This window comes from Saimiri boliviensis, chromosome 1, assembly GCF_048565385.1.
Source record: "Saimiri boliviensis isolate mSaiBol1 chromosome 1, mSaiBol1.pri, whole genome shotgun sequence".
Lineage (NCBI taxonomy): Eukaryota > Metazoa > Chordata > Mammalia > Primates > Cebidae > Saimiri > Saimiri boliviensis.
Window position 1 is genome coordinate 141,719,631 of NC_133449.1, and position 23,776 is coordinate 141,743,406.

A 23,776-nucleotide genomic window follows, 5' to 3' on the forward strand; every position below is an offset into this window, starting at 1 on the left:
TGGTTATGGAAATTGACCTTAGAAACAGACTTAGTGCTCTCTGTGCCAGTTTGCCTACTTGTTTGCCTCCTCTTTAACAAATAACCTATAAACATTCATGTCCATGAATTCTCTCTTTTGATGATATATTTTGGTTTTATCACTTAATCTGCCATCAGTTCAAGAGATAAAGTACATACAAATCCTAACCTGACTAAAAAAGTGGGCACCATCTCATTCATTTATTCAACAGATATTATCTGGATAATGGTTCAACTGCTTTACTAGTCAAATCTTGTAGTCAAATAGATCCAGTAACTTGACCAATTCCCCATTAAATTTTTTTTGAATGTGTAGTATAAAATGTACATGGTAAAAAAAAAAAAATTTAAATAGTTCAAAACAGTGTACTATAAAAAAAGTTCCCTCCTATCTTTAGCTCTTAGACTCTTCCCCTTCCCTGGAAGTAACCAGCCATCATTTTTTTATTGTTTACTCTTCCAAAGATTCCATGCATTCGGATGGATGGATGGATGGATGGATGGATGGATGGATGGATGGATGGACAGACCAACCAACCATCAGTTCCTTTAAAAAAGTAGAAAACCTCATATATACTATTCTTCACTTTGCTTCTCTTTACTTAAAAATTTTATTTGTTGATCAGTGGTGTGGCTCGCACCTGTAGTCCCAGTACTTTGGGAGGCTGAGGCAGACAGATCACATGAGGCCAGGAGTTCAAAACCAGCCTGGACAACATGAGGAAACCCTGTTTCTACTAAAAATACAGAAATCAGCTGGGCATGGTGGTGTCCCAGCTATATGGGAGGCTGAGACAGGAAAATGGCTGAGGTTGAACCTGGGAAGCAGAGGTTACAGTGAGCTGAGATTGTGCCGCTGCACCATAGCTTGGGTGACGGAACGAGACCCTGTCTTAAAAAAAATTTTTTTTTAAAAATTCGTTATTTCTTGTCAGTTTGAGAGAGCATGGTGGCTCATGCCTGTAATACCAGCACTTTGGGAGGCCAAGGTAGGTGAAACATGAGGTCAAGAGATCGAGACAATCCTGGCCAACATGGTGAAACCCCATCTGTACTAAAATTACAAAAATTAATTGGGCATGTGGCACGTGCCTGTAGTTTCAGCTACTCGGGAGGTTGAGGCAGGAGGGTTGCTTGAATCCGGGAGGCAGAGGTTGCAGTGAGCTGAGATCATGCCACTGCACTCCAGCCTGGCAGCAGAGTGAGACTCCATCTCAAAAAAAAAAAAGCTCTTTCTCATTCTTTTAAGTAGATATTTAGTATTCCATAGATGAAAGTGTTGATGGGATGACATTTGCTTTCAAAGGATTTGATCGGCTTTTGGAAACAAATAAAATCGTCTCCATAGAGGTTTAACGTGTTTTTTAAGCTTCATTTTTAACTTAAGAAGTTTAACTTTTGAAATCTAGTAAATTTTACGTGTTAGAAGCAGTCTATTAATTGCATTTAAAGTTACGTTTTTTTTCTCCCAGATGCTACTGAATTTTATTATACATACAGTTTTCTGTTATATAATATATTATGTAACATACAGTTTATGTCTTTTATGGGAGAGAAACTAAAAATATATTGTTTATAATTATGAAATATAGTTAGTTGATTAAATTAAAAATTTTACTTTTAGGTCAGACGTGGTGGCCCACGCCTGTAATCCTAGCACTTTGGAGGCTGAGTTGGGTGGATCCAAGGTTAGGAGTTTGAGATCAGCCTGACCAACATAGTGAAACCCCTTCTTTTTTTTTTTGAGACGGAGTTTCGCTCTTGTTACCCAGGCTGGAGTGCAATGGCGCGATCTTGGCTCACCGCAACCTCCACCTCCTGGGTTCAGGCAATTCTCCTGCCTCAGCCTCCTGCGTAGCTGGGATTACAGGCATGCACAACCATGCCCAGCTAATTTTTTGTATTTTTAGTTTACCATGTGGACTGGTATGGTCTCGATCTCTTGATCTCGTGATCCACCCGCCTCGGCCTCCCAAAGTGTTGGGATTACACGCTTGAGCCACCGTGCCCGGCCCTGAAACCCCTTCTTTATTAAAAATATAAAACAATGAGCTGGGTGTGGTGGCAGACACCTGTAATCCCAGCTATTTGGGAGGCTGAGGCAGGAGAATTGCTTGAACCCAGGAGGTGGAGGTTACAGTGAGCCACTGCACTCCAGCTGGGGTGACAGTGCAAGACTCCGTCTCACCAAAACAAAAAATGTTTTTACTTTTTTTTTTTTGAGATGGAGTTTCGCTCTTGTTACCCAGGCTGGAGTGCAATGGCACGGTCTCAGCTCACTGCAACCTCCGCCTCCCGGGTTCAGGCAATTCTCCTGCCTCAGCCTCCTGAGTAACTGGGATTACAGGCACATGCCACCATGCCCAGCTAATTTTTTGTATTTTTAGTAGAGACGGGGTTTCACCATGTTGACCAGGATGGTCTTGATCTCGTGATCCACCCGCCTCGGCCTCCCAAAGTGCTGGGATTACAAGCTTGAGCCACCGCGCCTGGCCTATGTTTTTACTTTTAAGAATTATTTAATATCCCTACCATACCTACAACCTAACTTATTAAAGTTTAGAATGGGATGCTGATGCCCTTTAGACAAGCGGCGATTTCTGTTTACCAAAGAAATTTGTCTGGTTATTTCCTGATATCCTGTGGTTTTCTTGTTTGTTTCTTTTTGGTAGGGGATGGAGTGTTGCTCTGTCACCCAGGTTGGAGTGCAGTGGTATGATATCGGGTCTACAACTTCCGCCTCCTGGGTTCAAGAGATTCTCCTGTCTCAGCCTCCTGAGTAGTTGGGATTACAGGCGCCCACCACCACACCTAGCTAATTTTTGTATTTTCAGTAGAGATGAGGTTTCACCATGTTGGCCAGGCTGGTCTCAAACTGCTGACCTCAGGTAGTCTGCCTGCCTGCCTTAGCTTCCCAAGGTGCTGAGATTACGCGCCCTGCCTGTTTCCTGTTTTTGTATAACACTTACATTTTGTAACATCATCTTTTGAAAGAAAGCATAGAATGACAAAATTACTCTTGAAAAACAAAATGCCCTTTGCTGAGGGTTCTCAAGGACTAATGTCTTCTATTGGTAAAGCTCTCCTTAGAAATGATGTATAGTTTTGCAAAATAAGGGATCAGAAGGGCAAGGAAACAGTCTTTTCAAATCAGCCCTCCAATGTTATAACAAATTTTTCACTTCTTAGATCCCGATAGAGATCATCTGTGAGTGTGTTAATTTTTTTTCTCGAGTGAGGTGTTATATATTTTATCACATTGAGTTCTTAAGAGAGTTGTATAGCAATTTGTTTTAGGGGCTGTTTTTAATCTTTGAATTTTGCCCTGTCTACAGGGAAATTTTTTTTTATATAACAGTTTGACTCTAGGGGTACATGCTTTGCAAGGCAGTAATTGTTCTATACTCACATTCAGAAAGAATTGGTTCTTGTTGACCATCTTAGTACGTCAGAGCTTCATGAGAAGGCTGTCCTCAAGATCCATACCACATGACTGTCATAGTTGGGACTAAAAAATGCTGAAATCATACACCTTCAATATGCAAACATTTTAGGTGGTAAAATGAATTTAAAATTCATTATAGGGCCGGGCGCGGTGGCTCAAGCCTGTAATCCCAGCACTTTGGGAGGCTGAGGCGGGTGGATCACGAGGTCAAGAGATCGAGACCATCCTGGTCAACATGGTGAAACTCCGTCTCTACTAAAATACAAAAAATTAGCTGGGCATGGTGGCGCGTGCCTATAATCCCAGCTACTCAGGAGTCTGAGGCAGGAGAATTGCCTGAACCCAGGAGGCGGAGGTTGCGGTGAGCCGAGATCGTGCCATTGCACTGCAGCCTGGGTAACAAGAGCGAAACTCCGTCTCAAAAAAAAAAAAAAAAAATAAAATAAAATAAAATAAAATTCATTATAGTATGGTTCATGTTATAAGGTTCATAGTATTATGGGGGAACAGTCCTTTCCAAGTTATTATTTCAAGCCAGAAGTTCCCAACTTGTTTTTCCTAAGTTACTTGCCGCTAATATTAAAATTTATATAGTATGGTTCATGTTATAAGGTCCATGGTATTATGGGGGAACAGTCCTTTCCAATTTATTATTTCAAGCCAGAAGTTCCCAACTTGTTTTTCCTAAGTTACTTGCCACAGAGATACCAAAATGTTGTAAATTCAAATTCAAAGCTTCACAATCTCTACCAGACCACCTAAATGCCTATTAAATTTGCCGAAGGTGTCCTGTAGCTTAAAATCTGCTTTTTCCAATTTTAAATGCTTAGAATCCTTATGGAATAACAATGTAGGAATTAAAACTTAAGGTCTTTATATACCTTATATTTGCCCTTTAAGCTGTTTCTTTTTTTTTTTGGAGATGGAGTTTTGCGCTTGTTGTCCCAGGCTGGAGTGCAGTGGCACGATTTCAGCTCACTACAACCTCTGCCTCCCAGATTCAAGCGATTCTCCTGCCTCAGCCTTCCGAGTAGCTGGGATTACAGGCATGCACCACCATGTCCAGCTAATTTTGTATTTTTAGCAGAGATGGGGTTTCTCTATGTTGGTCAGGCTGGTCTCAAACTCCCAATCTCAGGTGATCTGCCCGCCTCAGCCTCCCAAAGTGTTGGGATTACAGACATGAGCAACTGCACCCAACCCTTGGCTTTTGAAAGCCTAAATGTAAGCTATATAGGCGGAAGGTATAATGCCTAGTCTGTCTTAATGCATGATAACCATGATGCTGGTTCATTCTTTCCTACGTTTATGTCCTGAGGACAAAGTACTCTCCATTCCTTAAATATGTGCTGTTTTCTCATAAACAAAGTTCATAATGAAATCCATCCCCCTTGACCCCAATATCCTTTCCATGTGGTTGCATGTTGTGACGTTTCTTTGTCATTCTCTTAATCTTATCAAATTGGGTTAGTGCTTATGGTGCATTGCCTCTTGGATGAGTATCTGGGAAAACACTCTGGTGGAAGAGAGAAAAATCTACCTGTGGTAGTGCTTCTTCAACCTTCCTGGACATGACAGAATGGTGTTTTCTTCTCTCTACCGTTTAGAAGGGTGCTCCTTCCTGTAGGTTTCACCACAATGTCCTTGGCTCAGAACACTGTGTTGAGATAATTGAATACGACTTTATAATTCACATTTCTCTGATCTGAGCCTTTCATTTTACAAATGAGGAAACTAATTTATAACATTGGGCTTGAAGATATTTAGATATAATTTTAGTTATGAGCAGTTTTATAAAAATTAGATTCAGGTTTTATGAAATATTTCCTTTTTCCACAAAGTCCACCTCTAGTGTTTATATGTATATAAATATATGTATTTATTTTTGAAACAGGGTCTTGCTCTGTTGCCTAGGCTGGAGTACAGTGGCATAATCATAGCTCACTATAGCCTTGAACTCCTAGGCTCAAGCATTCCTTCTGTCCTCCTCCCTCATCTTCCCGAAAGTGTTGGGATTGCAGGTATGAACCAAAGCAGCCAGCCCCTACTTATTTATTTTAGTGGGGAATTAAAGCCTTTAGGAACAATTTTATTTAAATAGTTAATTTCCATGAGTTTTGAACTAAGGTCTGAGTAGACTTAACAATTTTTTTTTAGAACCTATAATACCAAAACTTACAGCAATTTTGTTAATTGCCAGCGTATCCTAAGCTTTTTGAAGAAAAAGAGGCATGTATATTACTTTCTTGGTAGGGTTTATGCTGGAGGAAGTTTGGATTTGATCTACTCTCTTGTAACTAAAATCATAGTATTGCAATTATTACTTTCCATGCCAAAGGTTGAGAGCATTAAAATCTGGGCATGGATATAACCAGCCAGATAATGCCTCAGCACCTGAAGGGATAAATTAAAGTCAGCTATGAACTGTAGGAATTTCACTTAAGCATCCATTAGATTTAGCCTACTGCTTAGCTGTGGAAATGAGGATTGGGAAACTGTGCTTAGGGGAAGGGAGGTTATATGTTAATAGAACTTTTTTCATTTCAGCTTAAAAATAATTGATTGGCTTACTTCCACATTTGGCTGAGAGTCTTGGCTGCTAAGAGCTGTGCCTTCAACATCTCTTTGATGATTACGTATTTGATTAAAAGTGGGAGTCACTATGGTTTGTCTCTACTTGGCTGTCAGTATCCTAAAGGGAGTGTATGCTTCTTTCTCTTCTCTTTCTTTTAGTGGGTTAGACAAGTTGGTCTTTTTTTGTTGTCCCTAGGGATGGATTGATCTTAAAACAGGTACACTTTGCAGTACTTAGTTCAAAGAATATCATACGTTTTAAATTATTTATTGTTTAGAAATTTTTACATTTCAGCATAGTACAGTTTTGGCTGTCTCTGTTCTCTCTCTTCTTCAGTTGCTTATTACCTTATTCAAAGGCTTACCCTACTTAGGAGGCATCAGGGCTTTTGATTGTAATAGGCGCTAAAAGCTTTGAAATCTAGACAATCCATTTATATGAAGTATATGACTTTTACTCGAATTATAGATTAAACATCATAATACATATATTATGCTGTGTTCCTCTCATATAAGCCTTTCAAATTATCCCTTTTAAAAATAGTAACTACATTTTTTTGTCTATAAATCATTGGTATTTAGATAGTTAAAGCATTAAAGACCACGAACATTTTCTTGATGGAATTCAATTATTTCTTGGCTACTGTGGTGGAATATTTATTTAAAAAGGCAACATTATAAATTAATTTGATAAATTAACACTCTACTATGGCTACCACTGCCACCTTCTGAATCTGTAAGGTATATAGTAACATTTGTTGTATTTTCCAAAGATTGACTTGTAACCCATTTTAATTAATCAGATCCTTACTAGACTAGCTAAAATGTCCCAGATAATGATAATCATTAAAGTCTTGAAGAAGTATATTATATGTTAATATGGTTTCTTTTAAACCTTTCATTTGACATTTTTCTTGCCTATGGGCTAATTTCTTTCAGGTTTGGGATATGTATTCATTTGCATGACAGTGTTTTGGATATATGAAATTAAAACTCATTTCATGGACTGCTCCAAAGTATATTGGGGCCAATTGATTGGTTTCTGGAAATTCTTGGAGATTAATTATTGAAAACAGTGGTTAAGCAGAGCTAATATTCATTGTTCATACCCTGATATACTTCTTCATTTTGCAAAGATCGTATTTTGGGCAGCAGCAACCTATCCTAAAGGGTTATTGTCCTCTGGCAGTAAGTTAGCAGCCCTTTTATACTGTATAGCTGATTAATGGAATCAGTAACTCATTTGATACTTACTTGAATTGAGCAAAAAAATTTTAATAACAGCTTTATTGCAATACAATTCACATACCATACAGTTTAGCTATTTAAATGTATAAGTCAGTGCTTTTTGGTGTATTTACAGAGCTGTGCAGTCTGTTCTAGAACAATTTCCTCACTTCAAGAAGAAACCCCATACCCATTAGCAGTTGTTTTCCATTTCCCCGCAACTCGTCCTCCTCATGCCAGCCCTAGGCAACTACTAATCTACTTCTACCTCTATTGATTGTCCTTTTCTGAACATTTTGTATAAGCAGATTTATATAATATGTAGTCTTTTGTGTCTGCTTTCTTTCATTTAGCATAATGCTTTGAAGTATATCAGTACTTCAGTACTTTTTATTGCCAAGATATGTTTTTTAAGGTTATTTTGTTGTTTTCTTTCCCTTGACTCCATTTTTTTCTCCTTTCATTGTAAAATCAATTCTAAGGTCTCTTGTCATAGTTATTGTGATTTCAAAGAATTAACCAGTTTCGTTTTGTGATCTACAAAGCTATCATCTGTATGATCTAGAGAATTTCACAGTTGAGCTATTATGTTAGAAGGCTTCATGAGCTTTAAAAAAATGTTTTTAGAAAGTGTGATGTTAGCTACTGCCAATGGCAAACCCAGCTCAACAAGGAACGTCATTGTGATTGCAAAGTAGTCCATTTCAATATAGTTTGTATCATTAATATTTATTAACATCTAAAAAAGTTTAGGTCATTTCTATGCTTTCATTAGTGATTCTTCACTAGGAAGGAACCTAGTGAAGTGCCAGTATGTTATCAGAAATAAAATTCCCAGTCCATCCATTGCTTATGTATTTATAAACACCAAAATGCATGAAAGATGAAGTTCTGGTATCAGTTACAGGGCTCATGTAGCTATTCAAGAAAATGTATATGTGCTATGTTAATCTTCTTTCTTTCTTTTTTTTTCTTTTTTTTTTTTTAATATATGTGGTTTTCAGGACCCTTCAAAAAATGATACATGCAAAAGGTTAGTATCTCCTTAACAGATTTCCTTCTTTCTTTTTCGTTTTTTTTTTTATCCTTTTTTTTTTTAACCGCTATACTAACAGGGAACAGATTTCCTTATGTTCAACATAATGTCTGGCAAGAGACTCTTCCATAAGTATATGTATGTAACATAACTATGAGTGCAGTTTGACAACTCTTTTTTGGCTCAAATCATTGCAAATTCAGTTGTTCCTTGACATTAGCAAAATTAATTTTTACAATTTCAGCCATTTTGAATAATCTAAAAGGTTCATGCCTTGAATAATTTTTTAATCTTATTGTGACATAAATTGGAATCATACTCAGTTAAGAGGCCAGTATGCATGGACAGGTAGCTGCTATTGGGTCAGTCTTCAGTCCCTGCAGTTCAACCCAGCTACATGATTCTACTTAAAACTTAATCTCATTTACTTGTCACAACCATTCTGTAAGGTCGGTGCAATTGTTACATTTTACAGGAGAAAAAAATATTACAGTCATATTTAGGAATTTGGGTTTTCTCAGGTTTACTTATATTTCTTGGCATTAATATTAGTAATTCATTAGTATTAGCTCTGAAAGTTATAAACTGCCTTCCCTTAAGAACCTCTCTCTAAAATGACTGGAATCCTTGGCTTGTACAGTGTCTTTGTGGAGATACATAGAGCTAGCCATTTTATGTTTGGACATCTCAAAGTATTTCAGAGAAACAGAGAAAATACGTCTTTTTCTCCCATAAAATATCAGATCTTTTATTTAATGTAATGGATGCAGTATAAAAAAGTACAAACAATTAGTAAATTTAGTTTCCTTAATATTTAGGGCTTAGGATCAGCTAAATACTGCATAAAAATTTTGAAAATACAAGCCACAGACTTACAGACTTTAAACATAAAACTTATGCTTATGCTATAAAGCTTAGAGTTTATACTAAACATAAAACTGATTAAGAATGATTAGGCAGAATATATAAAGAATTCCTACAAATCAGTTTTTTAAAACTTCAGTGGAATATGAGAAAAAGATTTAAGTACTTTACAGAATAGGAAATATAAATGTAAGCATATGGAAATAAGGTTTAATCTCATTCAACATTAGTGATATGTGAATTAAAATCATAGGTATATTTCATACCTAACCAGATTGGTAAAAATTCTGGCTGGGTTCAGTGACTCACGCCTGTAATCCCAGCTCTTTGGGAGGCCAAGGCAGGTGGATCATGAGGTCAGGAGTCTGAGACCAGCTTGACCAATATGGTGAAACCCCTCTCTACTAAAAACACACAAAAAAAGTAGCCGGGTATGGTGGCATGTGCGTGTAATCCCAGCTACTCTGGAGGCTGAGGCAGGAGAATCACATTTACCTGAGAGGCGGAGGTTGCAGTGAGGTGAGATCATGCCATTGCACTCCAGCCTGGGCAACAGAGTGAGACTCCATCACAAACAAACAAACAAACAAACAAACAAAAAATTAAAAATTGTGCAAATAAGAATTGGTTGGAAAGTTTATCCCCCGACTCTTAAGCACTCCTAGGGTAATGTGAATGAATATAATCACTTTGGAAAACAGGTTGTCATTATCTGGTAAATTTGATAGAATGAATTAATTTTTGACCCAGCAATTGCATTTCTAATGATATACTTGATAGAAATGTGTGCGCAAGTACACCCAGAAATAGGTACAAGAATGTTCATAGCAGCATTATTTGAGATATTCACACATCGGAAACAACCCTAATAAATTGTAGTTTATTCATACAATGGAATACTACAAAACAATAAAAATAAATGAATCACAAATACGTCGTAGTCTAGATGACTCTCCAAGAAGAAAAATCTGTCTTATGACAGGAAGTTATTGTTGAACCTGAATCTCTTTTGATGCAGCATAAATGTGTTTCCTCTGATTCTCTCCTCAGTGGCAGTTTAGTATTAGGAAAGATTATGTGAAGATTGGTGGTCAACCATTCTCAATCTTCTATACTAAAAAAATTCCCTTCTTCAGTGTTTTCTCAAGGATCCTACTTTTGGATTCTTTAGTCTTTTGTGATTGCCCTTCAAGGAATCTCAGTTCATTACTCTTAACAGGAGTTTACTTCAGAGTTCCCATGTGCATATTTCTGTTATACATGCCATCTTGCTTCATTTTTTCAACAAAGCTACCTGGCTGACATTCTAAACAGTAGCTTTCTGACATATGTAAGCATACAGAGTGCTAGGCATGTTTAGGCAAAGAGAATCATTTTTCTTATGAACTTCAGCTCGTTTTATTGACTTCAAAACCTTTTAATACAAAGACTCATCTGTCTTAAGTAGAAGAGCAGCCAGGTCATTTGGATCATGGAAGAATTAAACTTTAAAACTAGTGTGCTAATAAGTTCTATTAAATAATTATTATGTTAAGGAGAATGAGTACTGTTCTGAAGCTCCTAAGGAAAGTCTCTTGCAGTACTTTTTAAGCTGCCATTTGCCTCACCCTAATAGAACTGTATATGCTTTGTGTGTATGTGTGTCCTTATTAGTGTCCAAACTTAACTAGAGATTAAGAGGAAGGGTTTGGAATCAGACTGCCTGATTCCCTTACTAGCTTTGTGCTTTGGGCTGCAAAGCTTCTGTTTTCCCTTGTATGAAATGAGAATGCTAACCCTATTTCACAGGCTGTTGTAAGGATTAAATCTTTAAAATACATATGAAGCAGATAGGATATTTCTGGTAGTTATATTAGATATTATTGCTTCCAATTTATATTGGGATAGATACATATTTTTATATGTATATGAAATAACACATAATGGCGTTTTTTTCCTGTTTAAAAATGTTAATTGTAGAATATGTGTAAAGCAAAAGCACAAAGAAGAATATGTGAGACTATCCACAATCCCTAACCATAATCAGAAATAACTACTATATGACTTTGTGGAAACACATATAAAGGCATGTATATATCTTATTTGATGACATACTGTTGGTTCTGTTTTTAACCTTTTATAAAATTACTTTTTAAAATTGTCACTCCTATCCAAATATTTTTTCCCCAACTACTTTGTGATAAAAACCGTTAAACTTCCCAAATTAAAATTTCTTGCCCATATAAAAACATGTGAAAGCTGAAAGATAGTGAACATTTGGCTTGAAATATTAACAACTTTATTGCTTTTTCCCCCTACTCCTAGTTGCTGGGCATATTGGATTTTACCCATCGTAGGTGCTGTTCTCTTAGGTTTCCTGTACCGCTACTACACATCGGAAAGCAAATCCTCCTGAGGAGGCCTTGCTGAAGCCTGGAAAGCACATCCACATTGGAGTGAAAACTAGAGACTTGTTTGGGGGCTGCAGAAGTGCCCTCTCCTTGAATCCTGCCAGTTGCATTCTTCCCCCTTGGAGCCAAGACGGTTGGCCAGACATCCACTGCAGATCTGGGCCCAGTGTCCTCCATTTCTCAGAGCCTTACTCCCAGAGTACCTGCTCACTGTTCTGTGTCAAACGTTTGCCAGTCTTTCTTCTCTTCACTGGTTTCCATGAGTACCCTTATATTTCAGAACCTTCTGTTCATAATTATAGTTCATATGTTACAGTGACATTACTCTTTGGTAAAAATGCCTGCTTTCCAATACTTTGATCGCACATTATACATTCTTAACAGGGCGGCACTCCAGTATTGAAGCCTTTCTTTTTCCATTTTTAAGTAAATTTTTTTTTTTTTAAATTCTGATTTAGGGCTAGGTGCGGGCATTCCTGTAATCCTAGCACTTTGGGAGGCCAAGGTGGGAAGATCGCTTGAGGCCAGGAGTTTGAGACCAGCCTAGGCAACATAGCGAGACCTTCATCTGTATTTTTTTTTAAATCTGATTTAATTTTGTTATTTATCATAAGGGGTTTAATTCCTGAAGTAAAGGTATGTACTTATTAAACTTAAAACTGCCAAATGATTTTTGTTCCTTTTATGTGTGTGATAAAACTACAAAGAATGATATGGTCATCTCCTCCCTTTCAAGCTAGGGCCCAGGTAGCTCTCCCCACCCCCTGAGCCCAGCCCCTTTCCAAGTGGTGCTGGACAAAAAACTACGTTGCCCTTTTATGTCTTGGGGGTAGAAAGGGAGGGATGGATTGGGCTGATAGAACCCTGGTCAATTCAGAGTAAGCTTTCTTTAGAAAAATACTGAAAAGCACCACTTCAGGATAGGCGTTCGGGGAAAGCACCAAAGCTTTCACTTTGGTTTGGCACCGGTTTCTAGCCATCTGTTTTTTCTCCCTTAACTATCTTTTATTGGTAAAACATAAATGTATAATTATGTCTATAGAGCTTTACCAGGGATTTTCCCTGCTTTTTGGTTTATTGATTAGCAAATTTTTGATTCTTCATTTTCCAAAGATGAAAGTCTCCAACTTGGCCTTCTGTTTGCCCCTGCAAGTAAAATAACTTCCATATAAAATGGTATTTGAAAGTGAGGGTTCCTGACAAGAGACTGTTTTCCATTTCATCTGTTTTTTACCTCAATGACTCCAACTTGTGGGTTTGTTCAGTTTTTCCATGAGAATAAAATACTGGCAGGTTTTTTTCTCGGATGTGTGTTCATTGAGAAGTAGGTTACTAGAATTATGTTACTGTGTCTTAATGGTTCAGTGATGATTTCTCTGGCGTATTAGACTTTATTTTTCCCCTATGGAAGTACCTGAGGAAATAGTACACTGGCTTTTTTCTGCCAGTGACTGTGGTGATTTTTCTCCCTGTCCTTTGAGAATTGCCAATCTGCTTCTGAGCCATTGTCATATCCAGCAGGGAGCAGCTTGGTTCAAGAAGGACTATAGAGGCTGCTGAGCATCTCCTCCCTCCAAGCTTGCCAAGGACTTGACGAGACAGGAAGTTGCCCAGCAAACCAGTGTCTGCCCATGCAAACTGTTTAAGAAAAAGTTCAACCCAGGTCTTGTATCCTGTGATTTAGCAGTTGAATGAATACAGAATTCATCAAAATAATATTGACCTTGTACTTGCACACTTGGATATATTTTGGAGTAATTTTAGGAGATTTTTGGCTGACTTTTGTTATCAGGGATATAGGTTTAGTAAAACTTTTATCTTTAGAAAAATGTTTGTATGTATTATAAGATGCTACTTTTAAAACAATATTAGAAAAAACCTTTGGTTATTATTTAACAAAAGTGGTATGATTTGATGCTTCTCTATATAAAGGCAAGGAAGGATTGGTATATGATTGTAATAAATAAATTGTGTGACTTTTGGAGTACATTGGGTAAAAGTAAAGAACAAAGGAGTATTGAGGAGCTTGAAAGGGAACATTCAAGCTAAAACCGAGCCTGAGGATAACTTGAATCAGTTGTAAAAGTGTGCTGGCGATGTCCAAAAATTGAATGAAAAACATCTGGCTTATAAGAAATGTTAAAGAACTATCATCTTAAGTAAAATTAGTGTTTTTGTTATTTTTAAGGTAAATGCCAATGCAAAAGATGTTTTTCTACTTCACGTTGGTTTTCTTTTCCTGTTTACATCTGGACTTGTTGTTTTACTGAGAGGGAAAAGATAATTAGACTTTTGTCTCTCCCACCCATGAAATCCCTCCAGTGCCCAGGGTTTCTCAACTACTGCTGATATGATGTCACTTTGTATTAGGAAAACCACTTTTGGGTCCATTTACTATTATTCTGTTGCCTACAAAAACAGCCAGGTGAAAGGTAAACCTTGTGTGAGAGTTTGCAGAGGTTTTTCTAAACAATAAAGTAATATAGCACACTAGCCAAATCCATCCAAAAGGACTTCATTTTAGGAAGTAGATTTGAATTCTCGAAACAGTCTTGGCATGAGTAGGTGGTGAAAAATCCTCTGGAGAGAAGTGGAGCCAGTCCCCATTGGCTGACGGTGTGACCTGAAGCTGGTCTCGGGGTTTGGTTGTTTATTCCTGAGGAAGACTAGCTGCTGCTGCAGTAAACTATACTATACACATCATGGCTGCTGGACACGGAGGAGGTGAGGGAAGTGTCATGCCACCAAAATAGGGGGTGTGGCCAGGTGAGGTGGCTCATGCTTGTAATCCCAGCACTTTGGGAGGCCAAGGTGGGTGGATCACCTGAGATCAGGAGTTCCAGACCAGCCTGGCCAGCATGGTAAAGCCCCGTCTCTACTAAAAATACAAAAATTAATCAGGCATGGTGGTGGGTGCCTGTAATCCCAGCTACTTGGGAGGCTAAGACAGGGGAATCGCTTGAACCCGGGAGGTGGAGGTTGTAGTGAGTGGAGACTGCCAATACACTCCAGCCTGGGCAACAAGAGTGAAGCTCCAAAACTCCGTCTCAAAAATAACCAGGGTGTTGGTACCCATTTTCCAAAATTCCTTAGCGCCTATTCAGCAATTGGTTTTGGTTTCCAAATGACTTCTGCATTTGTAAAGATAAGAGAGTGGTGGGGTCAAAGTTTATTTTGTGTTTAGATCTCCTCAAGACTGCTTAAGCAAAAACAAAAATCCCTTGGAACCTATCATAGGAGCCTGTAAAGTTCTTTTAGCAGTTGTCGTAAATGCATATGTTGTGACTCATTTAGTTGCAATGTGGGGCAATGAAAAATGCTTTACAGGCCTGAAGTATCATTACTTATGGTATCTCCTGCTTAAAATATCAAGCAATACCTATCTGGTTAAATTCCATTTGAGGAGATTGAGATGCAGAACGTTAATGTTCATTACCTCCTCCTACCCCAAGAGAAATGGATTCAGACATGTCTTGTCTCAACAAGAAATTGATTTTTTTTTTTTCACTATCTTATTCCATTGCCAGATATCACAGAAGCAATGAGGAGTTTAGTCACATTTGGCTGTTGTGCTCTGAAAGAGCCAGGTTTGGAATTTGTGGGGGTGATCTAGGAAGAAGTTTCCAAAGAAGCAGGGAGGCATTTGTCAAGTTACCTACCCTATATCCAGCAGCCTACACATGAGCTTCAGTAGCTGCTCTTTGCCCACGCTTGGATCCTACATTTGCTATTTGAGCAAACCAAGACTTTAGTTATTTAACTTTCTTTTTTTTTTTTTTTAACTTCACCTTTGACCATGAACGAGTAACATTAACATTCCTTTTGTATATTCAATAATGGAGTATGTTTACCTATTTTATTTCAGAATATTTTGAACAAAGATCTTTGTCTCTGCTGGAATGCACACACAGTGAATGTTTGTTAGAACTACACACAATAAAGACACTGTTTTCCTTTTCTTGCCCTGACTACATTTTTTTTTTTTTAATTAAAAAAATGTTTTTTAAGTAGAAGTGTTGGCTTTGTAATCCTCAGGTGTTCTGGAAGAGGAGGATTTGAAAAGCGTAATAGTCTCCTGCATCTGTGCTAATGATGTGTTTAGCATAACTGGTAGAGAGTTCCGTGGTTCTCCAGGATTCTTCTCGCTGTTGTTTTCGTGAAGTGAATCGCTCATTTGATAACCGTGAGATGCAAAAAGCAAGGCTGTGTTTTAATGGATGTGAAGTGGGAACTGGGTAGCCAGATTTGGGGTTCTGTTTTTACTGAAACTACCTGCTGAAAGAGAAGCCAGTACCAGGCAATACTGTTTTGTTATCTGCAGTGCCAGTCTTCAGATGATTGTTTTTCTTGGAAATAGCTAAACTGTTGGGGAAAATTAAACACTGGGATTGAAGTTTAGTGACTGTGTTAATAAAACAAGGGAAGTAAACCATTTTTATAATTACCTTTAAAACATACTGATAGCCTTCTAACATTACTAACATGATATTGGATTTCTGTTGTGAGATCGTTCATTAGGGCTTGGCTGTTTCACTATCACAGGAACTGAGGATTACTGACAGGAAAGGATACCCCCATTCTTGTTACCAGCGTTTGAGTTTAATGTTTAATCTTCGATACTAATAAAAATGTATTATCCCAGTACTCTCCCTGATGCTGAGTAGTTGGTAGGTGCTTGACAAATCCTTGTTGATTCATGAAAGCCTAAGGTAGAAGATTGTGATTCCAATTACGTAAATTTAAGGGAAGAAATACCCACACAATCTGTTAAAGTGCTGGTAATTGATAGCATATATCTAACACTAATTAGCAAACTAGATTATTTATTTTCGAAGCCCACTCAGCTTAATCACATAAATACCAGCATTTTTAAAACAAAATCATTTGATGAAGCAGTGAGAGAGACTTAGTGTGGCTTTTCAGGTGAAACATGAGGATGCACTTGTAATGCTTTCGTTTCTCAGATACCTAGTATGTGCCATCCAATGTGGTTTACAGACCTTTCTGATGCTTACAATGTCCTTACAATGTAGACAGTGACTACCTTGTAAGGACATTTTTATGGTGACTCAGAGTGCCGCCTGACTTGACCACAGAGCTAAGAGGAGAGCCAGGGGTTTTGGTTGTTTTGTTTTGAGACAGAGTCTCACTCTGTCCCCCAGGCTGGAGCACAGTGGTGCATTCTCGGCTTACTGCAACCTCCACCTCCTGGGCTCCAGCAGTCATCTCACTCATCCTCCCAAGTAGCTGGAACTACAGGCATGCGCCACCACAACCAGTGATTTTTGTATTTTTTGTAGAGAAGGGGCTCCACCATGTTGGCCAGGCTGGTCTTGAACTGGTCACAAGTGATCCACCCTCCTTGGACTCCCAAAGTGCTGGGATTACAGGTGTGAGCTACCGCCCCTGAGAGCCAGGTAAGGCTTTAAACCTGCCTCAGTAAGGACTAGTTTGAAATGACCCTTGAATCCCATGCAAAACAGTTTCTTGAAGCCAGTTAATGAAAGTTTAGATCTGAACTATATTGCTAGAAACAACTTTTCCTAAGAGGCAGCCTATAAAAGATTGAGAATTGAGGATGACTGATGAAATCCTTAAGCCGCATAGATGAGAAGTCCATGCATAATTTCATCAGCCTAGGATCCTGGATAAAATTTAAATTGGAACTATGTATGGAAATAAATAGTTTTTGTTTTTTTTTAAAGAGGGTCTCACTCTGTTGCCCAGGCTGGAGAGCAGTGGCATGATTATAGCTCACTATAGTCTCAAACTCCTCGGCTCAGGTCTCCTCAGCCTCCCAAGTAGCTGGGACTACAGGTGTGTGCTACATGTCCTTGTGAGAGTTCCTTTCTGGCCGGGCTGGCCGGGCGTGGTGGCTTATTCCTGTAATCCCAGTACTTTGGGAGGCTGAGGCGGGAGGATCACTTGAGGTCAGGAGTTCAAGACCAGCATGGCCAACCTGGTAAAACCTCATCTCTACTAAAAATGCAAAAATTAGCTGGGCATAGTGGTGCACACCTATAGTCCCAGCCACTCAGGAGGCTGAGGCAGGAGAATCTCTTGAATTTGGGAGGTGGAAGTTGCAGTGAGCTGAGATCGTGACATTGCACTCCAGCCTGGGGGACAAAAGTGAAACTCCATCTCAAAAAAAAAAAAAAGTTCTTTTCAAAGTATACGTAAGTTCCCATAAAACAAAAACTCATTTTTTTTGTTGCTAATTTTTTTGAGATAAGGGTCTCACAATATCACCCAGGCTGGAGTGCAGTGATGTGATCATGGCTCACTGCAGCCTCTACCTCCGAGTCAAGCAATCCTCTTACCTCAGCCTCCTGAGTAGTTGTGACTACAGGTACATGCCACTATGCCCAGCTAATTTAAAAAAAAAAAAAATGTTTGTAGAGACAGGATCTTGCTATGTTGCTCAGGCTGGTCTGGAACTCCTAGGCTTAAGTGGTCTCTGGCCTTGGGCTTGGCCTCCCAAAGTGCTGGGGTAACAGGTGTGAGCAACTGTGCCCAGCCAGAAACTCATTTTTTATTCCATGACAAGTCTCAGTATCTCTGGAAAGAAGAAACATTTCTCACTTTAAAACACCTACAGATTATTGTCATAGAGATACAGAAACCCGCTTAAGCTCACATAGGTAAAAGAGAAATGACTTGGTGTGAATCAGTAATGAATGAGTATCTGATGGAGCATAAGGCAGAAAGCCCAGCTGGCCCTTCTGAGGAACTAGGAGCAGGAACCCAAAACCCATAGGACCCAAAGTGGTTACATTAGTTTTCAGTCTAAACTTCCAAAGAAAATTAATAATTAGAAGTGAAAATGTGGTTGGCTGGGTAATCTAAGTGTCCACTTCTGGTCCCATCAAGGGGATGGGGACCCATCCCCCAGCCTTGAGTGGGAAGGGGATCATAAGGAAAGCAGTTACCCAGGGGAGATGCTATAATCGCATGCTTCATGTATATTTGAATGTCTTCATTAACTAACTAAAAGCCCTCTGAAGAAAGACATTTCTGCATTTCTCAGGGTGCCCTGCATTAGCCTGGGCCAGAGAGAGGGAGGGCGAAGTGGATTCAGTATGGTTTATCATGCTGTGCCTGCATGGACATTACAGCAATGCTATAATGAAGGTAGTATAGGCCAGGCATGGTGGCTCACGCCTGTAATCCCAGCACTTTGGGAGCCCAAGGCAGGCGAATCATCTGAGAAATCAAGAGTTCGAGACCAGCCTGACCAACATGGCGAAACCCCATCTCTACTAAAAATACAAAAAAATTAACCAGGTGTGGTGACGTGCACCTGTAATCCAGCTACTTGGAAGGCTGAGGCAAGAGAATTGCTTGGGAGGTGGAGGTTGCAGTGAGCTGAGATTGCGCCACTGCACTCCAGCCTGGGTGACAGAGTGGGACTTCATCTCAAAAAAAAAAAAAAAGTAGCGTTCCCATGGCAGTTTCCCCTATTATTAACATCACATGTTTATATGCGACATTTGGTACAATTAATGAACTAATATTGATAAATTATTAAGTTCTTTATGGGCTGGGCATGGTGGCTCACTCCTGTAATCCCAGCACTTTGGGAGGCCGAGGTGGGTGGATGACGAGGTCAGGAGTTCCAAGACCAGCCTGACCTACGTGGTGAAATCCATCTCTACTAAAAATACAAAAATTAGCTGGGTGTGGAGGTACGCACCTGTAATCCCAGCTACTTAGGAGGCTGAGGCAGGAGAATTGCTTGAACCCAGGAGGCAGAGGTTGTGGTGAGCCGAGATCGTGCCACTGCACTCCTGCCTGGGCGACAGAGCAAAACTCCATCTCAAAAAAAAAAGTTCTTACTTGATGCTAGCCCCTTAGTTTTTGCCTGATGTCTTTTTTCTGTTGCAGGATCTCACCCAGGATCCCACATTACATTTAGCCATCATGTCTCCTTAGGTTCCTCTCTGCTGCTACAGCTTCTCAGACTCTCCTTGTTTTTGATGACCTTACAGTTTTAAGGAGTACTAGTCGGGTACATTGTAGGATGCCCTTTGTTAAAATTTGTCAGATGTTTTTCTCTTGATTAGACAGAGGTTATAAATTGCCATTTTCATTACATCATCTGCAGAGGACATACAATCAATGTGATCTGTGACGACTAATGTTGACCTTGATTACCTGGCTGAGGTAGTGTTTATCAGGTTCCTCCACTGTCTAGTCACCCTTTAGGAGAGACTTTGCATATTGTCCCACACTGTGGAAGGAAGTCACTGCACAGCCCACATTTAAGGAATGGAGAGTTATGCTCCATCTCCCTGAGAGCAGAGTGTGTACAGAAATTATTTAGACTCTTTCTGGATACATTTTTTTCTTTCTATTTACTTATTATTATTATTGAGATGGAGTCCTGCTTTGTTGCCCAGGCTGGAGTGCAATGGCATGATCTTGGCTCACTGCAACCACTGCCTCCTGTGTTCAAACGATTCTCCTGCCTCAGCCTCCCAAGCAGCTGAGATTACAGGCACGTGCCACCATGCCCAGCTAATTTTTGTATTTTTAGTAGAGATGGGGTTTCACCATGTTGGTCAGACTGGTCTCAAACTCCTGACCTCGTGATCCACTCGCCTCATCCTCCTAAAGTACAGGGATTACAGGTGTGAGCCACCGCATCTGGCCTACTTATTTGTTTTTAGAGACTGGGTCTCACCAAGTTGCCCAGGCAAGAGTGCAGTGGCTATTCACAGGTACAATCAGTCACTGCACACTGCAGCCTTGAACTTCTGACCTTGAAGTGATCCTCTCTCCTCAGCCTCCTGAGTAGCTGGGACTATAGGCACATACTACCACACCACACAACGCTCAGGTTTCACAGAATTGTATAGTGGATTGATACTTTTTTTTTTTTTTTTTTTTTTGGAGACAGGAGCACTTGAGCCCAGGAGTTTGAAGCTACAGTGAGCACACCACTGTACTCTAGCTTGGGTAAGAATGAGATCCTCTTAGTAAATTAAAATAATTAAAATTTAAAAATCTCATTTTTTTCCAAAGAATATTATGAATATGAGCATATGTGTGGATATATGTATTAATATTTATATTCTCATGGTAGCTGAGAATGTAACATTTCCATCTCTTTCTTTTCTCTCTTTTTTTTTTTGAGACAGGAGTCTTGCTCTGTTGCCCAGGCTAGAGTGCAGTGGCGTGATTTCAGCTCACTGAGCTTCCACCTCCCAGGTTCAAGCAATCCTCCTGCCTCAGCCTCCGGAGTAGCTGGGATCACAGGTGTGCACCATCACGCCCAGCTAATTTTTGCATTTTTAGTAGAGACAGCGTTTCACCATGTTGACCAGGTTGGTCTTGAACTCCTGACCTAGGGTGATCTGCCCACCTTGGCCTCCCAAAGTGTTGAGATTACAGGCATGAGCCACCGCACCAGGCCTTTTTTTTTTTTTTTTTTGATTCAGAGTTTCACTCTGTCGCCCAAGCTGTAGTGCAGTGGCACGATCTTGGCCCACTGCAACCTCCGCCTCCCAGATTCAAGCAATTCTTCTGCCTCGGCCTCCTGAGAAGCTGGGATTACAGGCATGTGCCATCATGCCTAGCTCATTTTTGTATTTTTAGTAGAAACGGGTTTCCCCATGTTGATCAGGCTGGTCTTGAACTCCTAATTTCAATTGATCCACCTGCCTCGGCCTCCCAAAGTTCTGGAATTCCAGGTGTGAGCCGCCAAACCTGGCTAATATTTATGCTATTTTTGATCACTCTAAGAAAACCTGAAAGGGATTTCTGATTCAATACAGCAGTTTGAACAAACTTGCTTATCTCTACTCTCCAAAAGCCCAGAATGATGAGAGTCAGAATAAAAAGGTATACATTTAACATCGGGTGTGGTGGCTCACACCTGTAATCCCAGCACTTTGGGAAGTGGAGGCAGGTGGATCACGAGGTCTGAAGTTTAAGACCAGCCTGGCCAACATGATGAAACTCCATCTGTACTATAAATTAGCCTGGCGTGGTGGCAGGCGCTTGTAGTCCCAGCTACTCAGGAGGCTGAAGCAGGAGAGTTGCTTGAACGGGGAAGGTGGAGGTTGTGTATTTTTAGTAGAAATGGTGTTTCACCATTTTCATCAAACTGGTCTTGAACTCCTCACCTCAGGTGATCCACCTGCCTCGGGCCTCCCAAAGTCTGGGATTACAGGTGTGAGCCACCGTGCCTGGCCCTCAAAATTTTTGAGTAACTTGCCTAAACATGGATAGCCAAAGGCCATCAATCATTTTTGGAAAGCCTTCCCATGAAAGACAGAGACCAAAACAAAATAGAGAAAAGAAAAAAAAGAAAGAAAAAACAATGCAGAAAGAAAACTTAAGGGGCATAAACAAAACAACAAGCTGATAACGTCAAAGAGATGAGAGATGACATTGTCTCCGTGCATACAGTAGGATGGTATTTTAGTACAGGAACATTCAGGCCCGGCGTGGGGGCTCATGCCTGTTATCCCAGCACTTTGGGAGGCCGAGGCAGGCAGATCACCTGAGGTCAGGAGTTTGAGACCAGCCTGGCAAACATGGTGAAACCTCCATCTCTACTGAAAATACAAAAATTAGCCAGGCATGGTGGCGGGTATCTGTAGTCTCAGCTATTTGGGAGGCTGAGGCAGGAGAATCACTTGAACCTGGGAGGTAGAGGTTGCCGTGAGCTGAGATTTCGCCATTGCACTCCAATAGTGCAGTGTGATAAAGCAAGACTCCGTCACAAAAAAAAAAAAAAAAAAAAAAAAGGAAAAGGAACATTCAGAGAATAAGACTTCTAGAAATTATAAGCAGCATTATAAAGAAATCTTTGAAAGCCTTTTCTATGCTTCTTTGCTTTTTGTTAGGATCAATTTCTTGCTCTGAAGTTATCTAGTCTAAAGATATGTATATTGTTAAGTTTCTGTTCTACTAACTACTTTCTAAGAGTTGCACAATTTCCTGTCCCACCAAGCAAGATCTAAGAATGCCTATTTCACTGTGGAACCGGATATTTTGCATCCCAAATCCATTATTGTGTACCTCTTCTTAGGTACCTGGAAAGTAGAAATCATTTTGGTCACATAATTCTTTACATATTTTAAAATGAATAATGTAATCCCATCACTTAAGAAATAATTTGCTCATAAGAATTATGAATTATCACTCTTAAGTCTATTCAGAGGTTTGAGTTTTTTCTAAATGAGATTTCTTTTTAAAAAGTGGATGCACCCAGGCGAGGCACGGTGGCTCAAGCCTGTAATCCCAGCACTTGGGGAGGCCGAGGTGGGTGGATCACGAGGTCGAGAGATCGAGACCATCCTGGTCAACATGGTGAAACCCCGTCTCTACTAAAAATACAAATTTAGCTGGGCATGATGGCGCGTACCTGTAATCCCAGCTACTCAGGAGGCTGAGGCAGGAGATTTGCCTGAACCCAGGAGGCGGAGGTTGCGGTGAGCCGAGATCGCGCCGTTGCACTCCAGCCTGGGTAACAAGAACGAAACCCCGTCTCAAAAAAAAGAAAAGTGGATGCACCCATATTGTTTTCTGTATTTGCTATTCATATTCCTTCCAAGCTTTTCTTTTCTTTTTTTGAGACAGAGTCTTGCTTTATTGCTCAGGCTGGAGTGCAGTGGCACGATCTTGGCTCACTGCAACCTCTGCCTCCTGGTTTCAGGTGATTTTGCTGCCTCAGCCTCCCAAGTAACTGGGACCACAGGCGCCTGCCACCACACTCAGCTAATTTTTTGTATTTTTGGTAGAGACAGGGTTTCACCATGTTGGCCATGCTGGTCTCGAACCCCTGATGTCAGGTGATCCGCCCGCCTTGGCCTCCCAAAGTGCTGGGATTACAGGTGTGAGCCACTGTGCCTGGCCTCTAAGCTATTCTTTATTAAACATTCTTTGAGAACTGCCTGTTTTTCATTATCTTCTATGAATTGACCCAATACTACCTATCAGATTTTATTACCTAGAGAACCTACTTTTGACTGGCTGCATCCACGGTCTTTCCTCCCACCATGTTCTTTCCTACCAGTTGTACTTTTGAGCATTGTTTTCCGTGAGCCAATATCCAACATCCACTCCCACCCATTTATATTGGCAAATGAGTTTTGTCATGAGTTCTGGTTGCAGTGGATGGGCCTGAGTTGCCTAGAGCACTGGATTGGATCTGAGCTCGGCAGAAAGTGGAGCCACATTGGCATGAAGAGAGTGGCAGTAGACAGGCAGC

At 40.0% G+C, this 23,776-nt stretch overlaps 1 protein-coding gene across 1 annotated transcript in view; it reads left to right on the forward strand.

Annotated features, from left to right (window-relative positions):
• Nucleotides 1-15,517, forward strand: part of CYB5B (cytochrome b5 type B) — a 41,097-nt gene extending 25,580 nt beyond the window's left edge. Inside the window, exons 4-5 of the mRNA XM_003939972.3 lie at nt 8,271-8,299; nt 11,471-15,517. Coding sequence (XP_003940021.1) covers nt 8,271-8,299; nt 11,471-11,561 — 120 coding nt within the window. The 3' untranslated portion in view covers nt 11,562-15,517. The remainder of the gene's footprint in view (nt 1-8,270; nt 8,300-11,470) is intronic.
• The last annotated feature ends 8,259 nt before the right edge of the window (nt 15,518-23,776 follow it).